At 39.2% G+C, this 25,293-nt stretch overlaps 1 protein-coding gene and 1 long non-coding RNA gene across 2 annotated transcripts in view; one reads left to right on the forward strand and one right to left on the reverse strand.

Moving 5' to 3' along the window:
* LOC132522204 (uncharacterized) overlaps window positions 1-20,830 on the forward strand; it is a 44,045-nt gene extending 23,215 nt beyond the window's left edge. Inside the window, exons 3-4 of the long non-coding RNA XR_009541112.1 lie at window positions 14,456-14,516; window positions 20,420-20,830. This is a non-coding gene — a long non-coding RNA (uncharacterized LOC132522204). The remainder of the gene's footprint in view (window positions 1-14,455; window positions 14,517-20,419) is intronic.
* Window positions 1,681-24,381, reverse strand: CCDC150 (coiled-coil domain containing 150). Its single transcript, XM_060152401.1, has 12 exons — window positions 24,058-24,381; window positions 20,508-20,636; window positions 19,445-19,614; window positions 18,295-18,388; window positions 17,311-17,480; window positions 16,272-16,398; window positions 12,769-12,963; window positions 12,265-12,333; window positions 12,011-12,172; window positions 11,202-11,288; window positions 2,366-2,476; window positions 1,681-2,081 (listed from the first exon to the last, which is right to left on the reverse strand). The coding sequence occupies exons 1-12, from the start codon at window positions 24,379-24,381 to the stop codon at window positions 1,965-1,967; spliced, it is 1,755 nt and encodes a 584-aa protein (XP_060008384.1). The 3' UTR covers window positions 1,681-1,964.
* Window positions 24,382-25,293: the final 912 nt, after the last annotated feature.

The following is a 25,293-nucleotide window of genomic DNA, read 5'->3' on the forward strand; positions in this document are numbered from 1 at the left end:
GGCGGCAGCAGCGGCCTTAGCGTCCCATGTCCGTCTCTGGGCTCCGCACTCTTAGCCGCGGATCGCGCCCGTCCCTGGAGCTCTCTCAAGCAGGGTTCCCAGTCCCCTCTCCTCGTGCACCAGGTAACAAAGAGGAACGTAAAAGTCTCTTGCCTCTTAGGCAGGTCCAGACCCCTCCCCGGACTCTCTCCCGGCCAGCCGCGGTGCACCAACGCCCTGCAGGCTGTGTTCACGCCGCCAACCCCAGTCCCCTCCCGGCGCTCCGACAAAAGCCGGAGCCTCAGCTCCCAGCCCCGCCCGCCCCAGCGGGCGAGCAGACAAGCCTCTCGGCTGGTGAGTGCCGGTCGGCCCGATCCTCTGCGCTGGAATCTGTCCGCTTTGCCCTCCGCACCCCTGTTGCTGTGCTCTCCTCCGCGGCTCCCAAGCTCCCCCACTCCGCCTCCCAAAGTCTCCACCCGCGAAGGGGCTTCCTAGTGTGTGGACACTTTTCCTCCTTCACAGCTCTCTCCTGTTGGTGCAGGACCCGTCCCTATCCTTTTGTCTCTGTTTAGTTTTTTCTTTTGCCCTAACCAGGTACGTGGGGGGTTCCTTGCCTTTTGGGAGGTCTGAGGTCTTCTGCCAGCGTTCAGTAGGTGCTCCGTAGGAGTTGTTCCACGCGTAGATGTATTTCTGGTGTATCTGTGGAGAGGAAGGTGATCTCCGCGTCTTACTCTTCCGCCATCTTCCCGGAAGTCTCCTCAGCTGTGTTTTTTTATTTTTTAGTATTTTGTTCTATTTTATTATATTTATTTATTTTGGGCTGCATTGGGTATTCGTTGCTGCGTGTGGGCTTTCTCTGGTTGCGGAGAGCAGGGCTACTCTTTGTTGCAGTGCGTGGGCTTCTCATTGTGGTGGCTTCTCTTGTTCCGGAGCATGGGCTCTAGGCGCGTGGGCTTCAGTAGTTGCAGCATGCGGGCTCAGTAGTTGCAGCACGCAGGCCCTAGAGCACAGGCTTCAGTAGTTGTGGCACATGGGCTTAGTTGCTCTGCGGCATGTGGGATATTCCTGGACCAGAGATTGAACCCATGTCCCCTGCATTGGCAGGTGGATTCTTAAACACTGCGCCACCAGGGAAGTCCCCAGCTGTGTTTTTTTTAATATTAGATATTGAGTGGTGGGCTCATCAACCTCTGAGAGTCTTATATTTGATATTCTAATTTTATAATTGCTCACTTGATTTAGGTCCTAATACTATTACCAGCAGCTACCATTACTTGAGCATCAATTAAGCCAGATATTATGCCAGCTATTTACATACTTTAAATCTGGATTACTTAATCTGAAATGAGAAGATAAAGCTGAATTTATTGCTTACTATAGTAAGGGAGAACTACATTGGTCAGGCATAATCTCCTGGAACAGAGTTGAATAAACTTCTTTGTAAATGTCCAAGGAAGCTGCAAATACAACCTCTGAGATATCTTATATACAAATAGAGATATGGTCTTATAAAAGGTGTGCTAGTAATTACCCAGCATAGAAGGGTGTATGTTTACTAGACAGTGGGAGAGTTTTTACTACTTTTCAGGTGATCGTATTTCCAGGGATTATCTACTAGATGTTAGACTAGGACATTTCACTGAAATAAAGTATCATATCATTTAGTTGCCAAATCATCCAGTACCTCATTAAATGCTTTTTGATAAAATTTACTTAAAACAATAGCCAAGTATCATGCAACAGCATCTCCTATCATACAACACATTAATATAAATTTATTGGGGGGAAAGGGACAAAAAAGATGGGGTGGTTCTATATTGATATCAAAGAGTTCATAAAAGGATAAACTCAGGTCCAAAATCTTCAGTCCACATCAAAGACTTCATGTTCTGATGACGTTGGAAACAGCCCAGCCCTAGTTGCTGGGCTCAGGGAATCAGGGTGATGTAGCTGTTCTAAGTGAAGAAGCTCCTCTGTCAAGGACATCACTTTCTCTTTAGTTCAGAATGACACTTCTTGGGCACAAGTCTAAGATTCTGTTTATTCTCCCATCGATGTAGAGCAGACTGATTGGATACACCGTTGTGCCTTTTATCTTGGTCCTGTTGGAAAGAACACACACCCCAAAACTGTTAGAAACTAACTGCAGAGCTGAGGACCTATTTTGTCTTTATGGATGTCATTTTTCAAGATAGGTGGTTCTAAACTAGACAGCTTGGGAGAGGTAGAACTTTTAAGAAAGAAATTCAGTTCATTGGTTTTCCAAACAGTAGTTAAAAGAAATCTACAGATTAGTGGAGAGTAGCTGGATGAAGAGAGAACTTGTGTAATTAGAAATCTGAGTAGGAACAAATCCAGAATTGCTTAAGACAGCCGAATATTCCACCTTTTCCCGCCACCTGTCTTCCCTCTGCAACCGGTTTTTGGTCAGCTCAAGTTGTAGGCCATCGAGTCTGCAGTTAAACCAGCGCTGAGCTTCTTCCAGGTTAGCTGTTATCTGCACATACAAATGTTCTCATTAAAATTTACAACAAAGGAACACTTAATCTTTTTGTGTATTAGTTCAAGAGACTCTTTTTTTTTTTTTTTTTTTTCCGGTATGCGGGCCTCTCACTGTTGTGGCCTCTCCTGTTGCGGAGCACAGGCTCCGGACACGCAGGCTCAGCGGCCATGGCTCACGGGCCTAGGCGCTCCGCAGCGTGTGGGATATTCCCAGACTGGGGCACGAACCCGTGTCCCCTGCATCGGCAGGCGGACTCTCAACCACTGCACCACCAGGGAAGCCCAAGACTTTTTCTTTTTACACTGTATAATTTAAAAGCTTTATTTCCCCCCACAATTAGCAAATGGGCTTCATATTAGTTAAACTGGAAGTTTTCTTCCTATGGTTGCCAGTTCAAGAGACTTTACTTAGATATTAAAAGACTCAAATTCTAACTGCATAGTCTTTGCAACCTGTTTGCATAATACACATCCTCCTATAGATGAGAGAATAATTTCTGAATATGGAGTTAAACAATGAATGCAAACCTGATTTTCATGCATTTGTTAATATTTCCTGGATGTGAACTGAGATGAGAGGGCTCGGGAGAAAGTTACGATAGGAGTGAAAGTACAAGATGGCATTGAAAATTCATGTGGTAGTTCAAACCACACTTTGAGTTCTGTTCTCTAAGACTAAACACTTCTCCAAAGTCCCTGAACTGTAAAGCCTAGATTTTCCTGCTGTGCTTTATAAAGGTAATACAATGAATTAGTAAAAACACTGGACCAGCTTAGTGTAAATGGTATTTTTTATTTCCTTTATCAAAATATTTTATACTTTAGCTCCTAAGCACAAATTTCCAAACGATCTGTTAGACTTGAAAACAGTCCCTCTAATAGTCTGCCTTTGAAGATGATCTAGAATCAGTATTCATTTACTTGACAGATGTTTATTGAGAGCCTATATGTGCCTGGCACCTTTCTATGTATTTGGGATATTTTGTTATTTTGAAGGTAGAGCCAACAGGTTTTTATTATATATAAAGGTTGCTTCAAAATAGCTGTAGAACATATCCTCTAGAATAAAAAGTAAAATGACTGGTTTTCCCCCTTTGCTTATTTATGTTTCATGGACAGCATTTTCACGTTTTGACTCTGAGGTCTCAGAGACTACTGTATTTCTCTCTTGCTTGGGAGAAGGCAAGTTCGATGAGAGCAGGGGCTTTGTCTGGCTTATTCACTCTGTATCTCCATCACCTAACACGGCACCAGCCATATAATAAGTCCTTTATAAATTTGTGCTACTATGTACTTGTCCCATATTAACCAGGTCACAGTGTGGGTACAAAATAGTGAGATAAGAAAACAGAGCTCTGCTTGTCATTTAACTTTTAGAAAGCTACAAAGCTAAAGTATTTTCCAGGTCTGTTTGTGCATCCTGACGACAGACACACTCCCATCCACCCCCAAACCAAACCCCACTTTTCTCTTTATCAGAAGTTGAGGGAAAGATGCTTGAAATGACATTCATTGTACATCATGTCTCCTCTTGTATGGCGAATGAGAATGGAGCCAACATTTATTGAAACTTACTCCAAGCCATCTATCAGAGTAACAGTGGTAGGTAATAACTTCCTGACTACTATAGAAGTGGTAACTGATGAGTTACAGAAAGTAAATGTAACTTCCTTAAGGGACACTTCCGTAAGTGTCATTGTTGGCAAACTCACAAGAGAGGAGTCCATATTCCTTTTAATTAATTATTTTTTAAAACATCTTTATTGGAGTATACTTGCTTTACAATGGTGTGTTAGGTTCTGATTTATAACAAAGTGAATCAGTTATACATATACATATGTTCCTATATCTCTTCCCTCTTGCGTCTCCCTCCCTCCCACCCTCCCTATCCCACCCCTCTAGGTGGTCACAAAGCACCGAGCTGATCTCCCTGTGCTATGCGGCCGCTTCCCACTAGCTATGTTTCACATTCGGTAGTGTATATATGTCCGTGCCACTCTCTCACTTCGTCCCAGCTTACCCTTCCCCTCCCTGTATCCTCAAGTCCATTCTCTAGTAGGTCTGTGTCTTTATTCCCGTCTTGCCCCTAGGTTCTTCATGACCTTTTTTTTTATAGATTCCATATGTATGTGTTAGCATACGGTATTTGATTTTCTCTTTCTAACTTCACTCTGTATGACAGACTCTAGATCCATCCACCTCACTACAAGTAACTCAATTTCGTTCCTTTTTATGGCTGAGTAATATTCCATTGTATATATGTGCCACATCTTCTTTATACATTCATCTGTCGATGGACACTTAGGTTGCTTCCATGTCCTGGCTATTGTATATAGAGCTGCAATGAACATTGTGGTACATGACTCTTTTTGAATTATGGTTTTCTCAGGGTATATGCCCAGTAGTGGGATTGCTGGGTCGTATGGTAGTTCTATTTTTGGTTTTTTAAGGAACCTCCATACTGTTCTCTATAGTGGCTGTATCAGTTTACATTCCCAACAACAGTGCAAGAGGGTTCCCTTTTCTCCACACCCTCTCCAGCATTTATTGTTTGTAGATTTTTTGATGATGGCCATTCAGACTGGTGTGAGATGATACCTCATTGTAGTTTTGATTTGCATTTCTCTAACGATTAGTGATGGTGAGCATCTTTTCATGTGTTTGTTGGCCATCTGTATCTTCTTTGGAGAAATGTCTCTTTAGGTCTTCTGCCCATTTTTGGATTGGGTTTTCTGTTTTTTTGATATTGAGCTGCATGAGCTGCTTGTAAATTTTGGAGATTAATCCTTTGTGAGTTGCTTCATTTGCAAATATTTTCTCCCATTCTGAGGGTTGTCTTTTCATCTTGTTTATGGTTTCCTTTGCTGTGCAAAAGCTTTTAAGTTTCATTAGGTCCCATTTGTTTATTTTTATTTCCATTTCTCTAGGAGGTGGGTCAAAAAGGACCTTGCTGTGATTTATGTTATAGAGTGTCCTCTAAGAGTTTGATAGTGTCTGGCCTTACATTTAGGTCTTTAATCCATTTTGAGTTTATTTTTGTGTATGGTGTTAGGGAGTGTTCTAATTTCATTCTTTTTTTTACATGTAGCTCTCCAGTTTTCCCAGCACCACTTATTGAAGAGGCTGTCTTTTATCCATTGTAAATTCTTGCCTCCTTTATCAAAGATAAGGTGACCATATGTGAGTGGATTTATCTCTGGGCTTCCTATCCTGTTCCATTGATCTATATTTCTGTTTCTGTGCCAGTACTATACTGTCTTGATAACTGTAGCTTTGTAGTATAGTCTGAAGTCTGGGAGCCTGAGTCCTCCAGCTCCGTCTTTCCTTCTCAAGACTGCTTTGGCTATTCTGGGTCTTTTGTGTTTCCATACAAATTGTGAAATTTGTAAGTTGCTTTGGGTAGTATAGTCATATTCACAAATGTTGATTCTTCCAATTCAAGAACATGGATCTGTTTGTATCATCTTTAACTTCTTTCATCAGTGTCTTAATAGTTTTCTGCACACAGGTCTTTTGTCTCCTTAGGTAGGTTTCTTCCTAGGTATTTTATTTTTTTCGTTGCAATGGTAAATGGGAGTGTTTCCTTAATTTCACTTTCAGATTTTTCATCATTAGTGTATAGGCATGCAAGAGATTTATGTGCATTAATTTTGTATCCTGCTACTCTACCAAATTCATTGATTAGCTCTAGTAGTTTTCTGGTAGCATCTTTAGGATTCTCTATGTATAATATCATGTCATCTGCAAACAGTGACACTTTTACTTCTTTTTTCTGATTTGCATTCCCTTTATTTCTTTTTCTTCTCTGATTGCTGTGGCTAAAACTTAAAAAACTATGCTGAATAATAGTGGTAAGAGTGGGCAACCTTGTCTTGTTCCTGATCTTAGAGGAAATGGTTTCAGTTTTTCACCATTGAGGACGATATGCCTACTTTCTGGAGAGTTTTTATCATAAATGGGTGTTGAATTTTGTCAAAAGCTTTCTCTACATCTATTGAGATGGTCATATGGTTTTTCTCCTTCAACTTGTTAATATGGTGTATCACATTGATTGATTGATTTGCATATATTGAAGAATCCTTGCATTCCTGGGATAAACCCCACTTGATCATGGTGTATGATCCTTTTAATGTGCTGCTGAATTCTGTTAGTATTTAGTTGAGGATTTTTGCATCTATGTTCATCAGTGATATTGGCCTGTAGTTTTCTTTCTTTGTGACATCTTTGGCTTTGGTATCAGGGTGATGGTGGCCTCCTAGAATGAGTTTGGGCGTGTTCCTTCCTCTGCTATATTTTGGAAGAGTTTGAGAAGGACAGGTGTTAGCGCTTCTCTAAATGTTTGATAGAATTCACCTGTGAATCCATCTGGTCCTGGCCTTTTGTTTGTTGGAAGATTTTTAATCACAGTTTCAATTTCAGTGCTTGTGATTGGACTGTTCATATTTCTATTTCTTCCTGATTCAGTCTCGGAAGGTTGTGCATTTCTAAGAAAGAATTTGTCCATTTTTTCCAGGTTGTCCATTTTATTGGCATAGAGTTGCTTGTAGTAATCTCTCATGATCCTTTGTATTTCTGCAGTGTCAGTTGTTACTTCTCCTTTTTCATTTCTAGTTCTATTGATTTGAGTCTTCTCCCTTTTTTTCTTGATGAGTCTGGCTAATGGTTTATCAATTTTGTTTATCTTCTCAAAGAACCAGCTTTTAGTTTTATTGATCTTTGCTATTGTTTCCTTCATTTCTTTTTCATTTATTTCTGATCTTTATGATTTCGTTCCTTCTGCTAACTTTGGGGTTATTTTTTTCTTCCTTCTTTAATTGCTTTAGGTGTAAGGTTAAGTTGTTTATTTGAGATGTTTCTTGTTTCTTGAGGTAGGATTGTATTGCTATAAACTTCCCTCTTAGAACTGCTTCTGCTGCATCCCATAGGTTTTGGGTCGTCATGTTTTCATTGTCATTTGTTTCTAGGTATTTTTTTATTTCCTCTTTGATTTCTTCAGTGATCTCTTGGTTATTTAGCTGTGTATTGTTTAGCCTCCAATGTATTTGTATTTCCTACGGATTTTTTCCTGTAGTTAATTGATATGTAGTCTCATAGCATTTTGGTAAGAACAGATGCTTCATACAATTTCAATTTTCTTAAATTTACTGAGGCTTGACTTGTGACTCAAGATATGATCTATTCTGAGTGTTCCATGAGCACTTGAGAAGAAAGTGTATTCTGTTGTTTTTGGATGGAATGTCCTATAAATATCAATTAAGTCCATCTTGTTTAATATATCATTTGAAGCTTGTGTTTCCTTATTTCTTTCCAGTTTGGATGATCTGTCCATTGGTGAAAGTGGGGTGTTAAAGTCCCCTACTGTGACTTTGTTGCTGTTGATTTCCCCTTTTATGGCTGTTAGCATTTGCCTTATGTTTTGCGGTGCTCCTATGTTGGGTGCATAAATATTTACAATTGTTATATCTTCTTCTTGGATCAATCCCTTGATCATTTTGTAGTGTCATTCTTTGTCTCTTGTAATAGTCTTGATTTTAAAGTCTATTTTGTCTGATATGGGAATTGCTACTCCAGCTTTCTTTTGATTTCCATTTGCATGGAATATCTTTTTCCATCCTCTTTCAGTCTGTATGTGTCCCTAGGTCTGAAGTGGGTCTCTTGTAGACAGCATATATATGGGTATTGTCTTTGTATCTATTCAGCCAGTGTATGTCTTTTGGTTGGCGCATTTAATCCATTTACATTTAAGGTAATTATTGATATGTATGTTCCTATTATCATTTTCTTAATTGTTTTGGGTTTGTTTTTGTAGTCTTTTCCTTCTCCTCTTGTGTTTCCTGCCTACAGCAGTTCCTTTAGCATTTGTTGTAAAGCTGGTTTGGTGGTGCTGAATTCTCTTCGCTTTTGCTTGTCTGTTAAAATTTTAATTTCTCTGTTGAATCTGAATGAGATCCTTGCTGCATAGAGTAATATTGTTTGTAGGTTTTTCCCTTTCACCACTTTAATTATGTTCTGCACTCCCTTCTGCATTGCAGAGTTTCTGCTGAAAAATCAGCTCTTAACCTTATGGGGATTCCCTTCTATGTTATTTGTTGCTTTTCCTTTGCTGCTTTTAATATTTTTTCCTTGTATTTAATATTTGATAGTTTGATTAATGTGTCTCGGTGTGTTTCTCTTTGGGTTTATCCTTTTTGGTACTCTCTGTGCTTCCTGGACTTGATTGACTATTTAATTTCCCATGTTAGGGAAGTTTTCAACTATAATCTCTTCAAATATTTTCTGAGTCCCTTTCTTTTCCTCTTCTTCCTCTGGGACCCCTATATTTTGAATGTTGGTGTGTTTAATGTTGTCCCAGAGGTCTCTGGGACTGCCCTCAATTCTTTTCATTCATTTTTCTTTATTCTACTCCCTGGCAGTTATTTCCACCATCTTATCTTCCAGCTCACTTATCCGTTCTTTTGCCTCAGTTTTTCTGCTACTGATTTCTTCTAGAGTATTTTTAATTTCAGTAACTTTCTAGATCCTTGTTAAATGTTTCTTGTAATTTCTCCATTCTGTTTCCGAGATTTTGGATCATCTTTACTATCATTACTCTGAATTCTTTTTCAGGTGGCTTGCCTATTTCATCTTCACTTATTTGTCTTATAGGTTTTTACCTTGTTCCGTCGTCTGTAACATTTTTTGTTGTTGTTGTTTCATTTTTTTTTTGATGGGTGGTGCTGTATTCCTATCTTACTGGTTGTTTGGCCTGAGACGTCCAGCACTGGAGTTTGCAGGCAGTTGGATAGAGCCAGGTCTTGGTGCAGAGATGAGGACCTCCAGGATGCCTCACTCCCATTAATATTCCCTGGGGTTTGAGTTTCTCTGTTAGTCCAGCAGACTTGGAGCTCCCACTACAGGAGCTTGGGCCTGACCTCTGTCCTGGGAACCTAGATCTTGCAAGCTTTGTAGCATTGTAAAAAAGAAAAAGGAAAAAAAGGAGCAGAGCAGAGCAGCACAGTATCAAAGAATAAAAAAGAAAATAAAATTAGAAAGATAAATATATTAGGAAATATAAAACTATAATTGAAACAACTGCAACAAGGTAAAATAAAACCACAACAGAAAAAAGAAAAAAAAAGGGGGGAGGGTACAAGCCAAAAGGAGAGAACAACAAAGTATAAAGAATAAAATAAAATTAGAAAAATAAGATTAGGAAATATAAAAATATAAGAGAGTCAACAAGGTAAAACAGAACCCCAATCTAAGAGAGGAAAAAAGAAGAAAAAAAGCCTTGGCTATGGGGTGGGGTTTAGGCAGGGGTGGAACTTAGGCAGGGTTTAAGGTGGGGCAGGACCTAGGCTCAGGAGCCCCATAGCAGGAAAAGGCCCTGGGGGTGGGGCCTAGGTGGGGTGATGTTCAAGTGTGGGGCAGGGCCTCTGCTTAGGACCTGGGTGGAAGGAAAGGAGGGCCTCTGGAGTGTGGAGTTCTGGAGTGTGGAGTTCTGGAGTGTGGAGGTAAGGCCCTGAGTGAGGGTGTGTGGGTGGGGTTTAGGCCCAGTGCCTTGGAGGGGGTCTCAGAGGGGGTCTCTGAGTGTCGAGGTGAGGCCCTGGGTGGGGGTGTAGGGGCAGGGCTTGGGCTCTGCACAGTAGGAGGGAGGCTCCGAGGATTGGGCCCAGGAGCCCAACAGGGAAAGTGCTGGCCCTGTTTCCTTCCATTCCTCTGTGCCCTCCTCCACTGTCTCCTCCAGGGTCTCCCCCTTTGCTGCTGGACCCCTAACCATAGGTGGGTCCCACTGGGTGTAGGAACTTCTCCCCTCCCCCAGCCACCCCTCAGGGGTGCTGGTCCCACAGGTCCAGCCTTTACTTTTGCTCCCCCTCTTCCCTCCCACTCCCTCAGGACCCACACAGCTGGAGGGGGCCTCAGTGGGCAGAGGGTCAGGCCTGGGATCTCAGCAGGTTCCCAGGGGCCCAACTGGGCAGGGGAAACCTGGCCCTGCTCCCTTTTGATCCTCTGCCCTCCCAGTGGTCCCCAAATTTCCCCCTTCAGGCATGGAATCCCTTCCCTTCCCCCAGCCGCCTCTCGGGTGCCAGTCCCATCCCACCTCTGCTTCTCCTTCACTCCCCCCCACGCCCCATGTCCTACCTGGTCTCTGGGGGTTCCTCCCATCCCCTTAGGTGTCAGTGGTCCCCCACTGGTGCCTGTTAGGTGCCCTAGTTGTGAGGAGACGCGAATTCTGCGTCCTCCTAGTACACCATCTTCACTCTGCCCCCCCCATATTCCTTTCAATATACCATTCTGACAGTCATATTATCATGTAATTTAATGGCTACAAAAGGGATAAACTGGCAGCAATGTCACTGTGATACCTTTAGCTTAAGAATCTCTTCTTTTTTGAATTTTATTATACAGCAGGTTCTTATTGGTTATCTATTTTATACATATTAGTGTATATATGTCAATCCCAATTCCAGGGATTTCTGGAATTTCAGGGACTTGGACTACCAAGTTAATATTTGTCAATATCAATCAATATTTTAGCATTCTATGATGTCTCATCAAGACACAGAATCTTAATCTAAAACTATTCTTTATAACAGAAGCTATACTGAGCAAGGTATTGGTTCTTGCCTTTTGCACTCCTGACAACTATGTTACTGAAGGATATTACACTGACTTGTGTTTCAGGGCCATCGTGTCTGAGGAAGCTTGTCTAAGTCTTCATGTTCGTGGGTCTGGCTCACCTGTTCTGATTCCACACTAGCTTCTTTCAGTTTATTCTCTGTTGCCTCTTTACATTTCTTCAGATGTCTAATAGTTTCTTCCAATTCCTGAAAATGTGATACAAAGACTTTTTACAAACTCCCAATGTACTATATATGGAAGAAAAAGCTTCAATATTGTAGTAAATGAGCAACCAAATTATGAAAGTATGATGGGGTACTTTCTAACTCCAGGTGCTACCAGACTATAAGATAAAAACTATTATTTTCAGTTTAACCTACGGTATACATTTGTGTATATGATTACGGATTTTGATTTACAGATTCTCCTGAGAAAAGGTGATTAACATCTCTTTCCAGAACTGGGGAATACTTTTCATAGCAGACAATCTCTGTTGGAAAGCAAGAGCTTGATGGTCTCTTGAAGTCCCTTTTCCGTAATAAAGTGTGCTTTTCATTAGGTTGGGAGTAGATAAAAGTCCTGTAACGGCAACAGATGCATCTGAGCTACGGGGAAGAACCAAGGGGTGTAAAGTTCCTGAAACACTATTAAGTTCAGAAGTCTTACTTAGTAACTAGTACTTTGCATATGTGAGCTTTAGCCGTTCTTTAAAAATGAGTATCATTTTTATTAAGTTGAACATGAAGACGAGGTACCGCAGTCAGAGCTCCAGGCTTCATTCCTAGATATGATTCTAAGGACTTAGCTAAGATGAACGACTTGTAAGCTTGTCTTCTACACAGCCTAGAAAAGCCAGGTGCCCCCATGCTGGGTTTTGCACATGGCCTTTGCTGGTAATCTTTGAGATGAATCTTAGGAACCCTTTTACCTGGCACCGACGCTCCAGCTCCCGCCTCCTCTTCCACTCTGCCTCGAGTCGCAGCTCTTGCTGTTTATTCCGAGCTGACAGATCATATTGGCTCTTGGCCAACAGCTGCATCTCCTTCTGTAGGTTAGTCATTTCAGATACAAATTTCTGGATACTCAGTGACTGGTAGGGCACAAAGAGAGAGACGGTTGGCGAACCTGTCCAAGTTTAGGATTTCATGTGAATGGTAAACAGAGTGTGTGGAAATCATCTACCTGTTCATAGTTTTTTTTCTGATATTGATCCTTAATTATCTCCATTTGCCTCAATTCTGTTTCTATTTGCTGAAAGTAAATGTGGAAATAACATAGAAAGATGATTAGTGGAAAAACTGGCTTGCTCTTTTTGCCTATAGGCTAACAGAAAGAATCCCACATGAGATCCACAGTTACCAGTTCCTGCTCTCCTTCCCATCCAGCCCCCTGACCCCGAAAGAGCAAAGTCTTGTACAATCACTGTGGAAGAGACAGCCGGGGAGCTAGAACGTGACACTGGCAGCTAATGAGAAACCAAACACTGATGCAGCAGTATCTCTGCGGGAAAAGTCTCCCCCCACCTCCCCCCAGGCAATCTGCCCACTTCCCAGGTGTAGCTGTAATTCCCAGAGAACCCATGGTGGTGGTAGTGCTCTGAAACCATCTTCCCCAGACACCACTGCCTGCCTGGATCCTCATCAGATACTAAGGAGGTGAGAGGAGAGTTAGGGTTTCTCATACAACCTTCATCCTCTCTGTATTCTGAGCATTATTCGTCTTAGCTGACAAGTGGAGCTTAATTTGGGCCTTTTGACTCTTTATTTTGTCCTTGCTGCTGTTCAGTGTCTTTTCCAACTCTGTAAGTTTCTGCCGCAGCTCTCGGTTGGTCCGGGATACCTCCACTGATCTGAAGTTGGCTTCATCAAGGGCTTTCTTCAGCTGTGGGATACAAAGGGAAAATTAGAACGTTTTAACCTTCCATTCAGTAAGAGAAGCTTATGTTTAGCTGTGTCCCTATATTTTGTTCTCTTTGGACCTTTCTTTTAAAAAGGAGGTTAAGTGATGGGACTTCCCTGGTGGTCCAGTGGCTAAGACTCTGTGCTCCCAATGCAGGGGGGCCGGGTTTGATCCCTGGTCAGGGAACTAGATCCTGTGTGCCACAACTAAAGATCCTGTGTGCTGCAACTAAGACCTGGCACAGCCAAATAAATAGATATTTTAAAAAGGAGGGTGAGGCAATAATAAGTAGATTTGTGGGGAAACACTCTCAGTGATTTTCATAATTTTTAACACTAAAGAACACAATTTTTCTTAGAACAGATAATGTAAATGTATGTTCATCATTTGCTTTGTAAGAGCATGGCTTTGGAATCAGACAGAAGTTAAAATCTCAGCTTCACCACACACTAGTCAAGTAATTTCCGATAATTAACTTCCCTAAGCCCCAGGTTCATCATTGGAAAAGTATGTGAATAGCCTACTTCATAGGATTCATGTAACAGTTAAACAAGATGAGGCAGAGAAGGAATATAGAGCCTGGCACACACTAATTGCTCAGTGCTCATTGCTATGCTTTAAAGGTTTTGTTTTGTTTTTTTTTTTAAAAAGCTTAAGCGCGTCTCTTTCAGTCACTTGCGACCTCACGTATGGAGAAGTGGAAATAAATTATATGGCAGTTTATGTAAATACACCTATCAGTTATTGACTATCCTTGCATGTATTTTTATAACATTGCTTTTTTTCTATTGAGGTATAGTTGATTTACGATATTATATTAGTTTTAGGTGTATGACATAGTGATTAAAAATTCTTATAGATTCTACTCCAGTTATTATAAAATACTGGCTATATTCCCTGTGCTGTACAATATATCCTTGTAGCTTATTTACATAGTTTATAGTTCTTATGAATATTGCTTTTTGTTTAGAAATTTTAATAAACTTGTCTAGTGGAAAAATAACATAGTGATTACTATTAAAAACAAGACAACAGGCCCACAATGAAGTCACTTATGCTAAGCCTTATGTCACCAAACTGAGACTTAATTACAGTTTTGGCTCTTCCAGAAAAGGACTCTTAAACCAGTCAATCAGGAATCGCCCGATCAGCATTAGTTGAGTAATCTGCCTGACAGACCCCTGCCACCCCTTAAAGGAAGTAACTCTGCTACTAGTAACTAATCTACTTTTTTGCCTAGTTAACTTCCTTGTTCCTGCTCCCCTCTGCCTATAAAAGTCTTTCATTTTATACAACTCCTCAGAGCACCTTTCTATTGCAATTGATTGCATACTGCCTGATTCAAATTGATTTTTGTTCAAATAAACTCTTAATTTTATTCTTCTTCAATTTATCTTTTAACATTACTTAAATCATTTTACAGAGTTCCCCCTCCTCCTCATATGCCCTTAAATGAGTACCACTTGATTTTTAGGAAGAAGAGAGGGCAGCTGAGAAGGGAGAAGATAGGAGGAGGGTGGTATTCTCTGTGGCTGGTAAGTATTTAACTCATGTCAAAGAAAAAAGTCAAAATTATTTGTTACCTTTTCTTTTATACTAGCTCATTCTCTCAGATCCTAACCTCACACTACAGTGTTAGTCTTTTATTATCACCCAACTAAATTTCTGTTAGATATTCCACCATTACCTCAATCACAGCTTTGTCAAAACTGGGTAAGCCCTAAAAACTAACCCTCAAAACCACCCTGGAAAGCAGTTGTGATGATTTCCATTTTGACTGAGGAAACAGACTCAGAAGTGAAGTCATCTGCACAGATAGTAAATTTACACATTGCTAATAAGAGGCAGAGCTGGGAGTCTTAAACAGTGCACCCTGAGCCCACCCCTGCCACTAACTGCTCAAGACATCACACTCATACTGTTCCTTGGTCTCTCCTGCACAAGTTCACCGTCTTTACTGATCCCTGTTAAAAGGATTTAAACTTTTAAGTATTCTGAACAACTCTCTCTGAATAAAGGTACTTTTAATTTCAGTGCCCATTTTTGTTTCCCACAGAAATTATTTTTATTATATTTTTTAACACTTATATACAGTGCTTTTTCAATTTACAAAGCACCATGTAAATAGTTGAATCTGATTTTGTGACTGTGCACTGTCAAGTGCAATTGCTAACTGCGCTAAATTTGGCAAAATACAGACCGGCCACCCCAAACAAGTCTTGGAATTATTTTAATTACTCCCTCCCCTTTGCTTATGATACATTTAGTGTCTGATTTTTCTATTAATTAAAATGGATTTTTGATTTGATTGTTCTCTTTTTCAACAGAAACACTTTGCTTGGCTCTAATCATCTGAAGCCCAAAGTAACTGCTCTAGTTCCCTTGAGCCTCCATGTTTCCAGTTTCTCTTCATTCTTACCTACTCTCCACTGCTAATAGACTAACCTACCTAAAATTGTGCTCACAGCCTTCTCAGAAACCTACAGTGCTCTACTTTTACCTAATACTTTCCATCCAACATTCTGGTAGTCAAGGCCGTCTACCAGCTGGTCTCATCTAAGCTAACCCCTTTTTCTCAGAAATTTCCTAAAGTCTCTGCTCTGATCAAGAGAGGCAAATCCTTTTTCTTTGCTCACATGTTCTATTTATTTTTGTAACTAAGCTTTGTTCATCCTCTTACATAGAGAGTGTCACAGCCCTGTCAGCTCTGCCAGTCTCAACCCTGTATAATTTCACAAGCTTCCCTTCTTCTTCGATCACCCAACCAGCCTAAAACAAACTTTCCCTTACTTCTGAATTCCTTTAAAATTGTACACAGCTTCTAGCTATCCAAGAAACATCTGATGTCTTCCTAGTTGTCTCATGTAAAGAGTGGAGATGACAATTAAATAAGGGGTCATTTAGCACAGACCACATCTTCTGCTGTTTTTACTTGTGCCTCTCAGGAGGAGGTAGGTGCATGATGGATGCTAGTTAAGTGAATTGAGGAGACAGGTGACTTGCCATCTGTCTAGCAGATGGCGGTCTCCTCCTTCCTCTTTCCCACTCAGTTATTATTCTCCAGTGGGAAGGCTGTCATCAAGGCATTCCTTCATTGGGCAGATAACTGTATATCAGAAACTTTTTGTGTGTTAATTTTACAAACAGCATAGAGATGTAGCTGGCTTGCTGGCGACAGGGGGATTAGAAGAGCCAAAGAACAACTGTAGCCATTCTGGGAAATCCTGTAGCTGGTTCTCCTCTTCAAAGGCATTCACCTAGAGGGAGACTTCTGTCACTTGCCTCCATACCTCAGTCACTTCCCGTTGTGCTGCTTTCTTTGCAGTTTCTCTCTCAATTTGAAACTGCTTTCTTAGAGCATCTATGCGTTCAGCATGCAGTTCTGCTTCTATTTTGGATTCTTCACTCATCTGTTCTCTGTTTTGAAAAAGAGAGATGATAAATCACCTTTAGAAAACATCTTAGTAGATGTCATTTACCAATAAGAAGTAGATAAGTCACCAGGTAGAAATCACTGATCTGGAACTCATTAACAGAAGAAGAAATAAGCATTTACCTACAGCATTAAAATACAGAGTCATTCAATAGAAAGAGATCCACCCAAAAGAGTGAAACACATACTCTTGTTTTAACCAATACTGAGTAGTCCTGAGCCAGCAACATTTCACCAGAATATAAAATTTGTACAGATTACAAATATGAAAAATGCCTTCTTTGCTTTAGCGTATACTTGCCTGCTGTATCAGCATGTTCACTGCATGAAAGGACTAAAGATCCACGTGCACAATGCATTTCCCTTGGGTATAAACTTTCATGGGATGTTATTAATATCTACATCCTATTTGCCTAGATAAAGTTTAATAAAAAACTTCAGTGGCTTGACCTGAACCTGATGGGTTTGACCTAACTAATCTCAGGACAAAATTGAAAACAATGAATGGTTTAGCAGCTGCTTAAATGGAATTATCCCACTCCTGGAGGGGTTATTCCCATCCATGCTTCTGTTTCTCCTTTTCCAGATCATACTTTTAAAGGACACATAAGCTTCTGATAGAAAAGGTTTGGCAGAAACATGTAAGTGTCCCTTCCAACTTGGTTTAAACCTTCATGTACGGAAGAAGACCGACAGTAGATGAGGGGAGAGCTGAAAAGGAGCGTACCCCAGCCAGCTAATATCTGCTCTGCTCAACTATGCCTGCTTCCTTCACATGGCTCTGCTGGGAGTACTAGCTCAATAGGGAAAAAGGCTTTAACTGGTTTATGTGAATTAGCCAAGCTTACTCTCCCAGAGGCTCTTCCCTAATTTCACTGCGACTGTACTGCCCTTACTTGAAGGTTTCCAAAGTCTGTCGCTCAAGTTCTTTGCTTTCCAGTTTCTCTTGAACGTGATCAAGCTTTGTTTGCAGATGATGATTTGTCTGGAGAGCTTGCTCCAGGCTCATAGCCAGTGTCCTGTTGTCTTCTCTAGCTACATCCAGAGCTTTTTGTAGAGGCTCCATCTGAAAGAGAGAAGAATGATTGTTTTTAATTTCACAGGATTGTTTTTAATTCCACTGTAACAGACACAAGAAGTCCATAACACTGTATATTCACTCTTTAAACTTTGAAACAATAATTGTTTGGAACCAGAACCAAAGACTCCAGATGCCTAGAATATATATGTGAGAACTTATTACAGACAGTCCTTAGGAGACTCTTAGAAGGTGATAGGAAGGGTATGCTCCACTGGTCACTAGAGAGTTTTGGAAAATACAGCCAATTTATTTATCCTAATTTCTAAAGTTTTAAACCAGTTAAACTCCTCCCTTCCTGATCCTATGACCCTCTGGTCTCACTGCCTAGAGAGATAAGAACTGGCAACTGTTCCTTGTATATCCTTCTAGAAAAAGCTTTTTATAGGAAATATCTCTATTTTATATGTGTGCATACGTGTAGATACATATTCATGTGTGTACACACCTATAAACACATGTGAGTATGCCTCCTTATTTAGTGGGATCATTCTAGCTACTTCTGACTAAAGTTATGTTGTTTTCTAAGCCCTTTAACTTCACTTATGCATTAATACATGAAAAGAATGCAGACCATATAAGACAAAGAGAGTTAGGCACAATTATGGTCCTGGTTTGCCAATAAATGGTTCACTGTAAGATCGCAGACCCATTTCCCATTTGGAAATATGTCACTGTTCAAAACTCAGACTTGAATGGAAAGGAAATTTACCCGATTGTTTTACTCCGTTTTTCCAAAATAGCAATATCCCAATAAAATAAAAAATATCAACATTATCATCTATAAAAACCTGGCTTCTACCTCACTGTTGTGCTGGGCCTCCACGACAAGGACTCTGGCCTGCCACTGGTCCGCTTCTGCTTCCAGCTTCTGTACCCGCTGTTGATGTAGAGCCCTGTAAATGAAGGGCACAGGGAGAGTGACCATAGAGAAGTACCATCTGGGAATGATACCACTGGGAGTTACAGGACACCTTCCAGGAAGCCCAAATGGCATATGTAGTGGGCTACAGATGCTCAGAACATCTGAGAGTTGGCAGGTGACAATTAGTAGGCTCAGCTTCAGGTTAAGAAACTAATTTTCGTATGGATTAAAAACTTGTCCCGTTTATGATTCAACTTGGCTTTATATATTAAACTATCAGTACATGTTGATGACTAACTTATGGGCTGGTAACTTTATACTATATATATTACTAGTACAAAATATATCACCTCTCTATGGACTGGCTTGCTGTTGAGATTTCTGCTTTTTACCTAGAATTTTATTGTGAATAGTAAACTATTTTTAATACCATCCCCTTGACTTTTTTTAAGTTCAGAGGTAATACAGATTCATAATATGTAAAAAAACAAGCACAATGAAGAATATAAAACTCACTTGTTCTCCCATAACATAGAGGCAATATGCACCACTAATGTATTACAATATGTCTTAGAGGTCTGATTAAACCCAAACCAATTGTTCATTAACCTAAAAGGGAAACTTTTATGTAATTTTTGAAACATTCAAAGGAGTTCACTTATAAAACATGGCTAAAAGTAGTTCTCAGAATGATTCATCTAAAATAAATAGGATACTAATAAATGGATAATTAATTCAAACAGAAGTAGACACTTGGCTTTAATCTTGACAATTACCGTTCTGTAGACCCAAGGGCAGGTATAAATGGTGTAGAAAACAGCAAGGATAAAACAGCATATATCACATGAATTTCTAGAATACATACTTATTTACATTTACATCACTACAAAATATGAGAATTTTTGGATATCATTTTTATTTATAATTCCAGATTTTCCTGAATTTGCTAGTTCTTTAAATACCATTTTACTACTTTATTTTCACAAGGGAATCAATATAAAGTGACTGTTTCTTGACTGCACTCTGTTCTTTACTACAAGGCAGCAGAAAAATACAAGTACAAAGACAGAAAAATAATCTCTGGTACCTTTCTTTCTTGAGGCCTGCAATCTCTGAATCCCTCTGCCCAAGCTCTGTTTGCACTTTTTCCAGAGCGCCTTGCATCTTACTGTAAGAAGCCAACACATTCTCCAACATGATTGTAACTTTGCAGTTGTCTTCTTTAGCTTCTGCCAGTTGTCGCTGAAAGTTTCCCACCTAATAGAAAATGAAATAAGACAAAGATATTTGATCCTTTCTGGTTATTCTTCTGCTGAGTCCCATGACTTCTAGAAGAGTATGGAAACCAGGTCTGGTAGAATGCTAAGAGGAATAATTAAAGTATATTTTATATTTATTTTGTTTCTTAAGTTATTCTGACTTTGAGAAAGAGAAAACTAGACCCTAGATCATATGGATCCTACGAAGAACTCTGCAGTGCATCCTAACTATTGTCATGTCCAGCACATATATTAACTAGAGACATAAGGACCAACAGCTTCTTGGGTGTAGAGGGGGTCCCAGACTGGCCTGCGCTAGCCCTCCTCAGCTATCTTACCATGGAGTCAGAAGACAATAACACATTTGAAGCCCATCAGAATTATCTGAGGGAAAAGGACCATAAGAGAAAGTGGAAGCTGCTGAAGAATGATGTGACTCACAGCCCTCTTCAGAGGGGCAAAATCTGGCACCTGCTGTCAAGAAGTTTGGGATGTTACCCCTCTTCCCACTAAGTATACACACGGTTAAGCAGAAAGCATTTGGTAATTTGACTTAATATAAAATCTTAACAGTGTTATATCACATTAATAGAACATAAGTAGGTGGTTATTAATACCAAGGTCAGATGTGTTTCAACAGAAAAAATAGGACTTTTGATTATTTTAAGACAGGAAGAAAAAAAAACCATTGGGAGTTAAATCATGTATTTTTAAGGGAAATACTTTAGAGCTCTTCTAAAGTTATCCTTTTTTAGGAAAAAAAAAATCCTCCTCTGATCAATCCTCTTTCTTTTTTACTAAAGGTAACAAGAAAAGAAAGAATATGGCTCATGAAAGATTTCAGAAGCGCTTCATTTCAGTAACAGACTTCAGAAAGGATTGATGTCTTGCCTTCTTGTTCCCCCTGTCCTCCAAAGCTTCGAGGTCACCTTTCAACTTCTGAGTCTCTTTCAGGGCTGCAGCACGAACCTTCACAACTCGTGAGAGCTCCCCTTCATTCTTTTCAAGAATGGATTTCACCTTAGTAGAAAAAAAGAAATGATAAATGATTCTCCCAAAGCACAATCAATCAGCAATTAGAATAAGACAGCAATTTAGAAACCAAATTTAAAATGTTTAATTAAATATGCTTATATATTATTGTAAATAAAAACTAGCTTTAGTAGCTGTTTTTCCCCTTAAAACTACAAAGCAAAAAAAAAATCTGTTAATAAACATGGGCAAATCTCTAATATATGTCAATCTCTATGAAAGCACAGAATGAAGGTAAGGGAGATAAGACAATGATGCTAAGATGAAAAACGGGGGAGAAACTGATTATCACAGAATTTGAAAATACAATATAAATTAATATCATAAAAGCAAAGGTGAAGAAGCACTAAATAGTGTCAAGAAAATAGTGTTACAGAAGTGTTCTAAATAGTGTCCTAATCCTAATTAGAAGTATTAGAATTTTACATCTCTGAAATACTTTTAGTATATCTACACAGTTATTTCAGATGATCATACTATTCTAAATACTACTCTTTTAAAAAATACTTTATCTTGAAATACAGACTCACAGGAGGTTACAAAATTAGTGCAGAGTCCCCATGCACTCTTTTCCCTGCTTCTAATGATGACATCTTATATTGTAGTTCAACATTAAAACCAGGAAACTGACTTTAATGAAATTAACTAGACTACAAAGCTTACAATTTTCACCATCTTTTTAAATCTGCATTCATCTGTGTATGCACACAGCTCTATGTAATCTGATCCCATGCACATATTCCTGTGATCACGACAATCAAGATACAGAACTGCTCCACTGCCGCAAAGAACTCACTTGTGCTACTTCTCTGTGTTCACACCCTCCCCCAAACTCATCCCATGTCCCCTGGCAACCACTAATTTGTTCTCTATCGCTACTGTTTTTGTCATTTCAAGAATGTTATTTTAAACATTTAAAAATAATTAATTTCAGTATAATACATTCATATTTTTTAAAACAGCCTTACTGAGATATAGCTGACATACAATAAGCTATGTATATTTAAAGTGTACAATTTTGATATATGTATAAACCATAATCATGATAATGAACACTTCCATTATCCCATAAGTTCCCTTATGCCTTTTTGTAATTTCCCCCACTTCTATCTCTCCCTGTTCCTACACATCCACCCAAGGCTACCACTGACCTGTTTTCTGTCACAATCAATTCACTTTTATTTCCTAGAATTTTATATAATGAAATCATATTTTATGTACTCATTTCTGAATGATTTTTCACTCAGCACAGTTATTTTGAGATTCACTCAATCTTCTTTATGTTGCTGAATAGTGTTCTGCTGAACACTTCAGTTGTTCCAGTTTTAAGCTATTACAAGAAGAGCTGCTCTGGGCAGTTGTATACAGATCTTTGTGTAGACATACGCTTTCATTTATCTTTGGTAAAGGCATAGGAGTGGAATGGCTGGGTTGTATGGTAGTAATATGTATCACTTTAAAGAAACTACCAAACTATCTTCCAGAGTGGCTGAGTGATTTTGCATTCCCTTCAGCAATGTATGAGAGTTCCTCCACATCTTCACTAACACTTGGGGTAATCAGTTTTTCAATTTTAGACATTCTAATAGTGTGTGGTAGTATCTCACTGCAGTTTCAATTTGCATTTCCCTAATAACTGATGTTTAACATCTTTTCAAGTGCTTATTTATCATCCATATATCTTTTTTGGTGAAACGTGTGTTCAAATACTTTGCGCCTTTTTCTTTTTTTTTCAGATTGTCTTTCCTTCTTAGTGAGTTTTGAGAGTTTTTAATAAACTGTGGAGACAAGACCTTTATCAGATATGTGATTTGCAAATGTTTTTTCCCCCAGCCTGTAGCTTTTCTCTTCATTTTCTTAACAATGTCTTTGAAGAGCATACGTTGTCAATGTTACATTTTTTCCTTTATGGATCATGCTTTTGATGTCAAATCTAAGAAATCTTTGTGTAATCCAAGATCACAATGGTTTCATCCTATGTTTCAGAAGTTTTACAGTTTTAGGTTTTACCTTTAGGGCTTTCATCCATTTTGAGTTAATTTTTGTATATGGTAAGAGGTATGGATCAAAGGTATTTTGTTTTTTTGTTTTTGCATATGATACCCAATTGCTTTAGCACATTTGATGAAAAGACCATCCTTTCCCTACTTTTGCTTCTGTTGAAAATAAAGTGTTCATAAAATTATTCTGGATGGGTAGCACATTCACATTACTCTTAAGGTGCAAAAGGATAAAGTGAAAAATCTCCCAGCCACCCAGTTTCCTTCCTCGAAAATAATGTTGCCAATTTATTACGATTCATTTTAGAGAGACTCTATTCAAAAGTGAATACATATGTATACTTCATCGCCCCAATCCTTTTGCACACAAATATTAAAATACTCTGTATACTCTTCTGAGCCTTGACTGTTTTAACCTAATAATAGATATGTTATGATTAAGATAAATATATCTTCAAACAGTATTCCAAACTATGGGTATACCATGGTTTATTTAGCCAGCCTCTTACTGATGGAATTTTGGTTGTTTCTAGTCTTTTGCTAATAACAAACAATACTTCAGAAAGTACCTTGCAAACATGTCTTATGTATAAGCTAGTGTATCTGTAGGAAAAAATACAACTGTGGGCGTAAAGTGATAAACAAAGCCAAATTGCCCTCCACAAGAAAAGGGCACTCCAAACAGCAGCAAAGAAGAACGCCTTTCACCCACATCTTCCTCAATATTATACTTCCTTATAACTTTTAACCTGTAACATTAAAAATAATTTCTTCTGTAAGGATTCAAGAATAATACAAAATATGCTAACTTACAATGTTTTGAAAACCTATTGGATTTTGTTCTAGAAAAGTACCTTAGGAAGAATATAGTTTTTATAATTTTACCAGTGTTTATAAAATATTTATAAATATGAAAAGGCCACTAGCAAAAGTGCTTACAAAAAGGGTCTAAATAGTAGTTAACTCTAGAAGACAATCTATAGTACTTTCTATTTTTAAATATCAAACGAAGATGGATGCTCTAGTAAGTTTTCTTTGGAAAGTATTTTCCAGTGTTCAAGTTCTCAGGGCTTCTATTTATGTATTTCTACTTTAAAATCAGGCTTTACCCATTTTACTATAAATGTTAAGACTATTAGCATTAATTTTTAAAGTGAAAATTAGAGTAAAAATCTCAATGGTTACTCTTAAGCCAAATATGACATTTCTGTGTCCAAAACAAAACTTAAGTGTGCAATAGCCAGAAGGACGGTTTTGATCTACATCATCAGTTTTTCCTGTTTGTGAAGAAGTTCTTTCCTTGTTGTTACTCACACCTCCAAATGTTATCTTTCTATATGTTACTACTTTTCTTCATTGTTGTATAAATCTGAAATTTCCTTATGATTTAATTTGTGGCCTTCACTTACCGAATCCCGGTAAAGAAAATTTGGTGACTCATCATTTAATGGTCTTGAGGCAAGAATGTCTATTTTACCTTCCAGTCTTCCCTCCATGGTTTTAATGGCATTCAAAAGAGTCTTTAGAGAGATCCTAGAGTCTCCGATCTCCTGAGAAGACCTCACAGAAGTCAGAGTAGGTGCAAAGGTCACGTGGCGTGTAGGGTTTGGCCTAACACTGGGCAAACCAGCTGATGAAGTTCGTTCCTTTACATTGTTGACATAGGGCCTATAGCTTTCAAGGAATTTTGAAGATGCAGGCCTCTCTGGAGACTTCCTTCTTCTTGGAGGCATCACCAATTTGAAAAGACAAAATCAACTAAACCTAGAATTATTTTTCAGTGAGTGCCCCCTTTACTATGAGAAACAACACAACGTTCTAAATGAAGCTGGGATGGAAAATATACTTAAAAATGTGTTCGTTTGCTTTCAGAATGAAGAAAATACTAGTGTAAAGTATGTCCTAGTGAAGAAACAAAGCGTATCTAATGAGGTCCCCTTTACCAGTAGAGTCAGATTGTTAGAACCCTAGCAGCCTTCCATTTGAAGACACATTCTAGTTGCTTGGTTACCAAGGATATACATACACAAACATTATAGTTAAAGAAGTTACACATGCTTACAGTGTTAAAAATTAAAAATAAATAATGTGATAAATTTGTAAATCATTGAAATGAATCACTTTCTTTTAGTAACATATTCCTGGATTATTTTCTTCACTACATGTTTTATATATCTCCTTTGTCTAATTTTCTCTGTTCATATGTTAAATTGTTATGTGACCTATGAACGGTTTTCAGTCTCAATAGCCACCATGCTAACAAGTAAGCACCTTCACTACTAATACCTCTTTCAAGTGCGCTATTGCAGGTATATCTTGTTGGCAATGAGTTCTGCGTTTGCCTGTAATTAAAAACCCAAAGAGGGCTTCCCTGGTGGCGCAGTGGTTGAGAGTCCGCCTGCTGATGCAGGGGACATGGGTTCGTGCCCCAGTCCGGGAGGATCCCGCCTGCTGCGGAGTGGCTGGGCCCGTGAGCCATGACCGCTGGGCCTGCATGTCTGGAGCCTGTGCTCCGCAACGGGAGAGGCCACAACAGTGAGAGGCCCACGTACCGCAAAAAAAAAAAAACAAAAACCCAAAGATACTTGTTCCTCACGTCTGCCGAAAGTTTTAAGGCTCAAATTAAAAAACCACTTCCTCTATGA

This window comes from Lagenorhynchus albirostris, chromosome 6 (assembly GCF_949774975.1).
Source record: "Lagenorhynchus albirostris chromosome 6, mLagAlb1.1, whole genome shotgun sequence".
In the NCBI taxonomy this organism is placed as follows: domain Eukaryota; kingdom Metazoa; phylum Chordata; class Mammalia; order Artiodactyla; family Delphinidae; genus Lagenorhynchus; species Lagenorhynchus albirostris.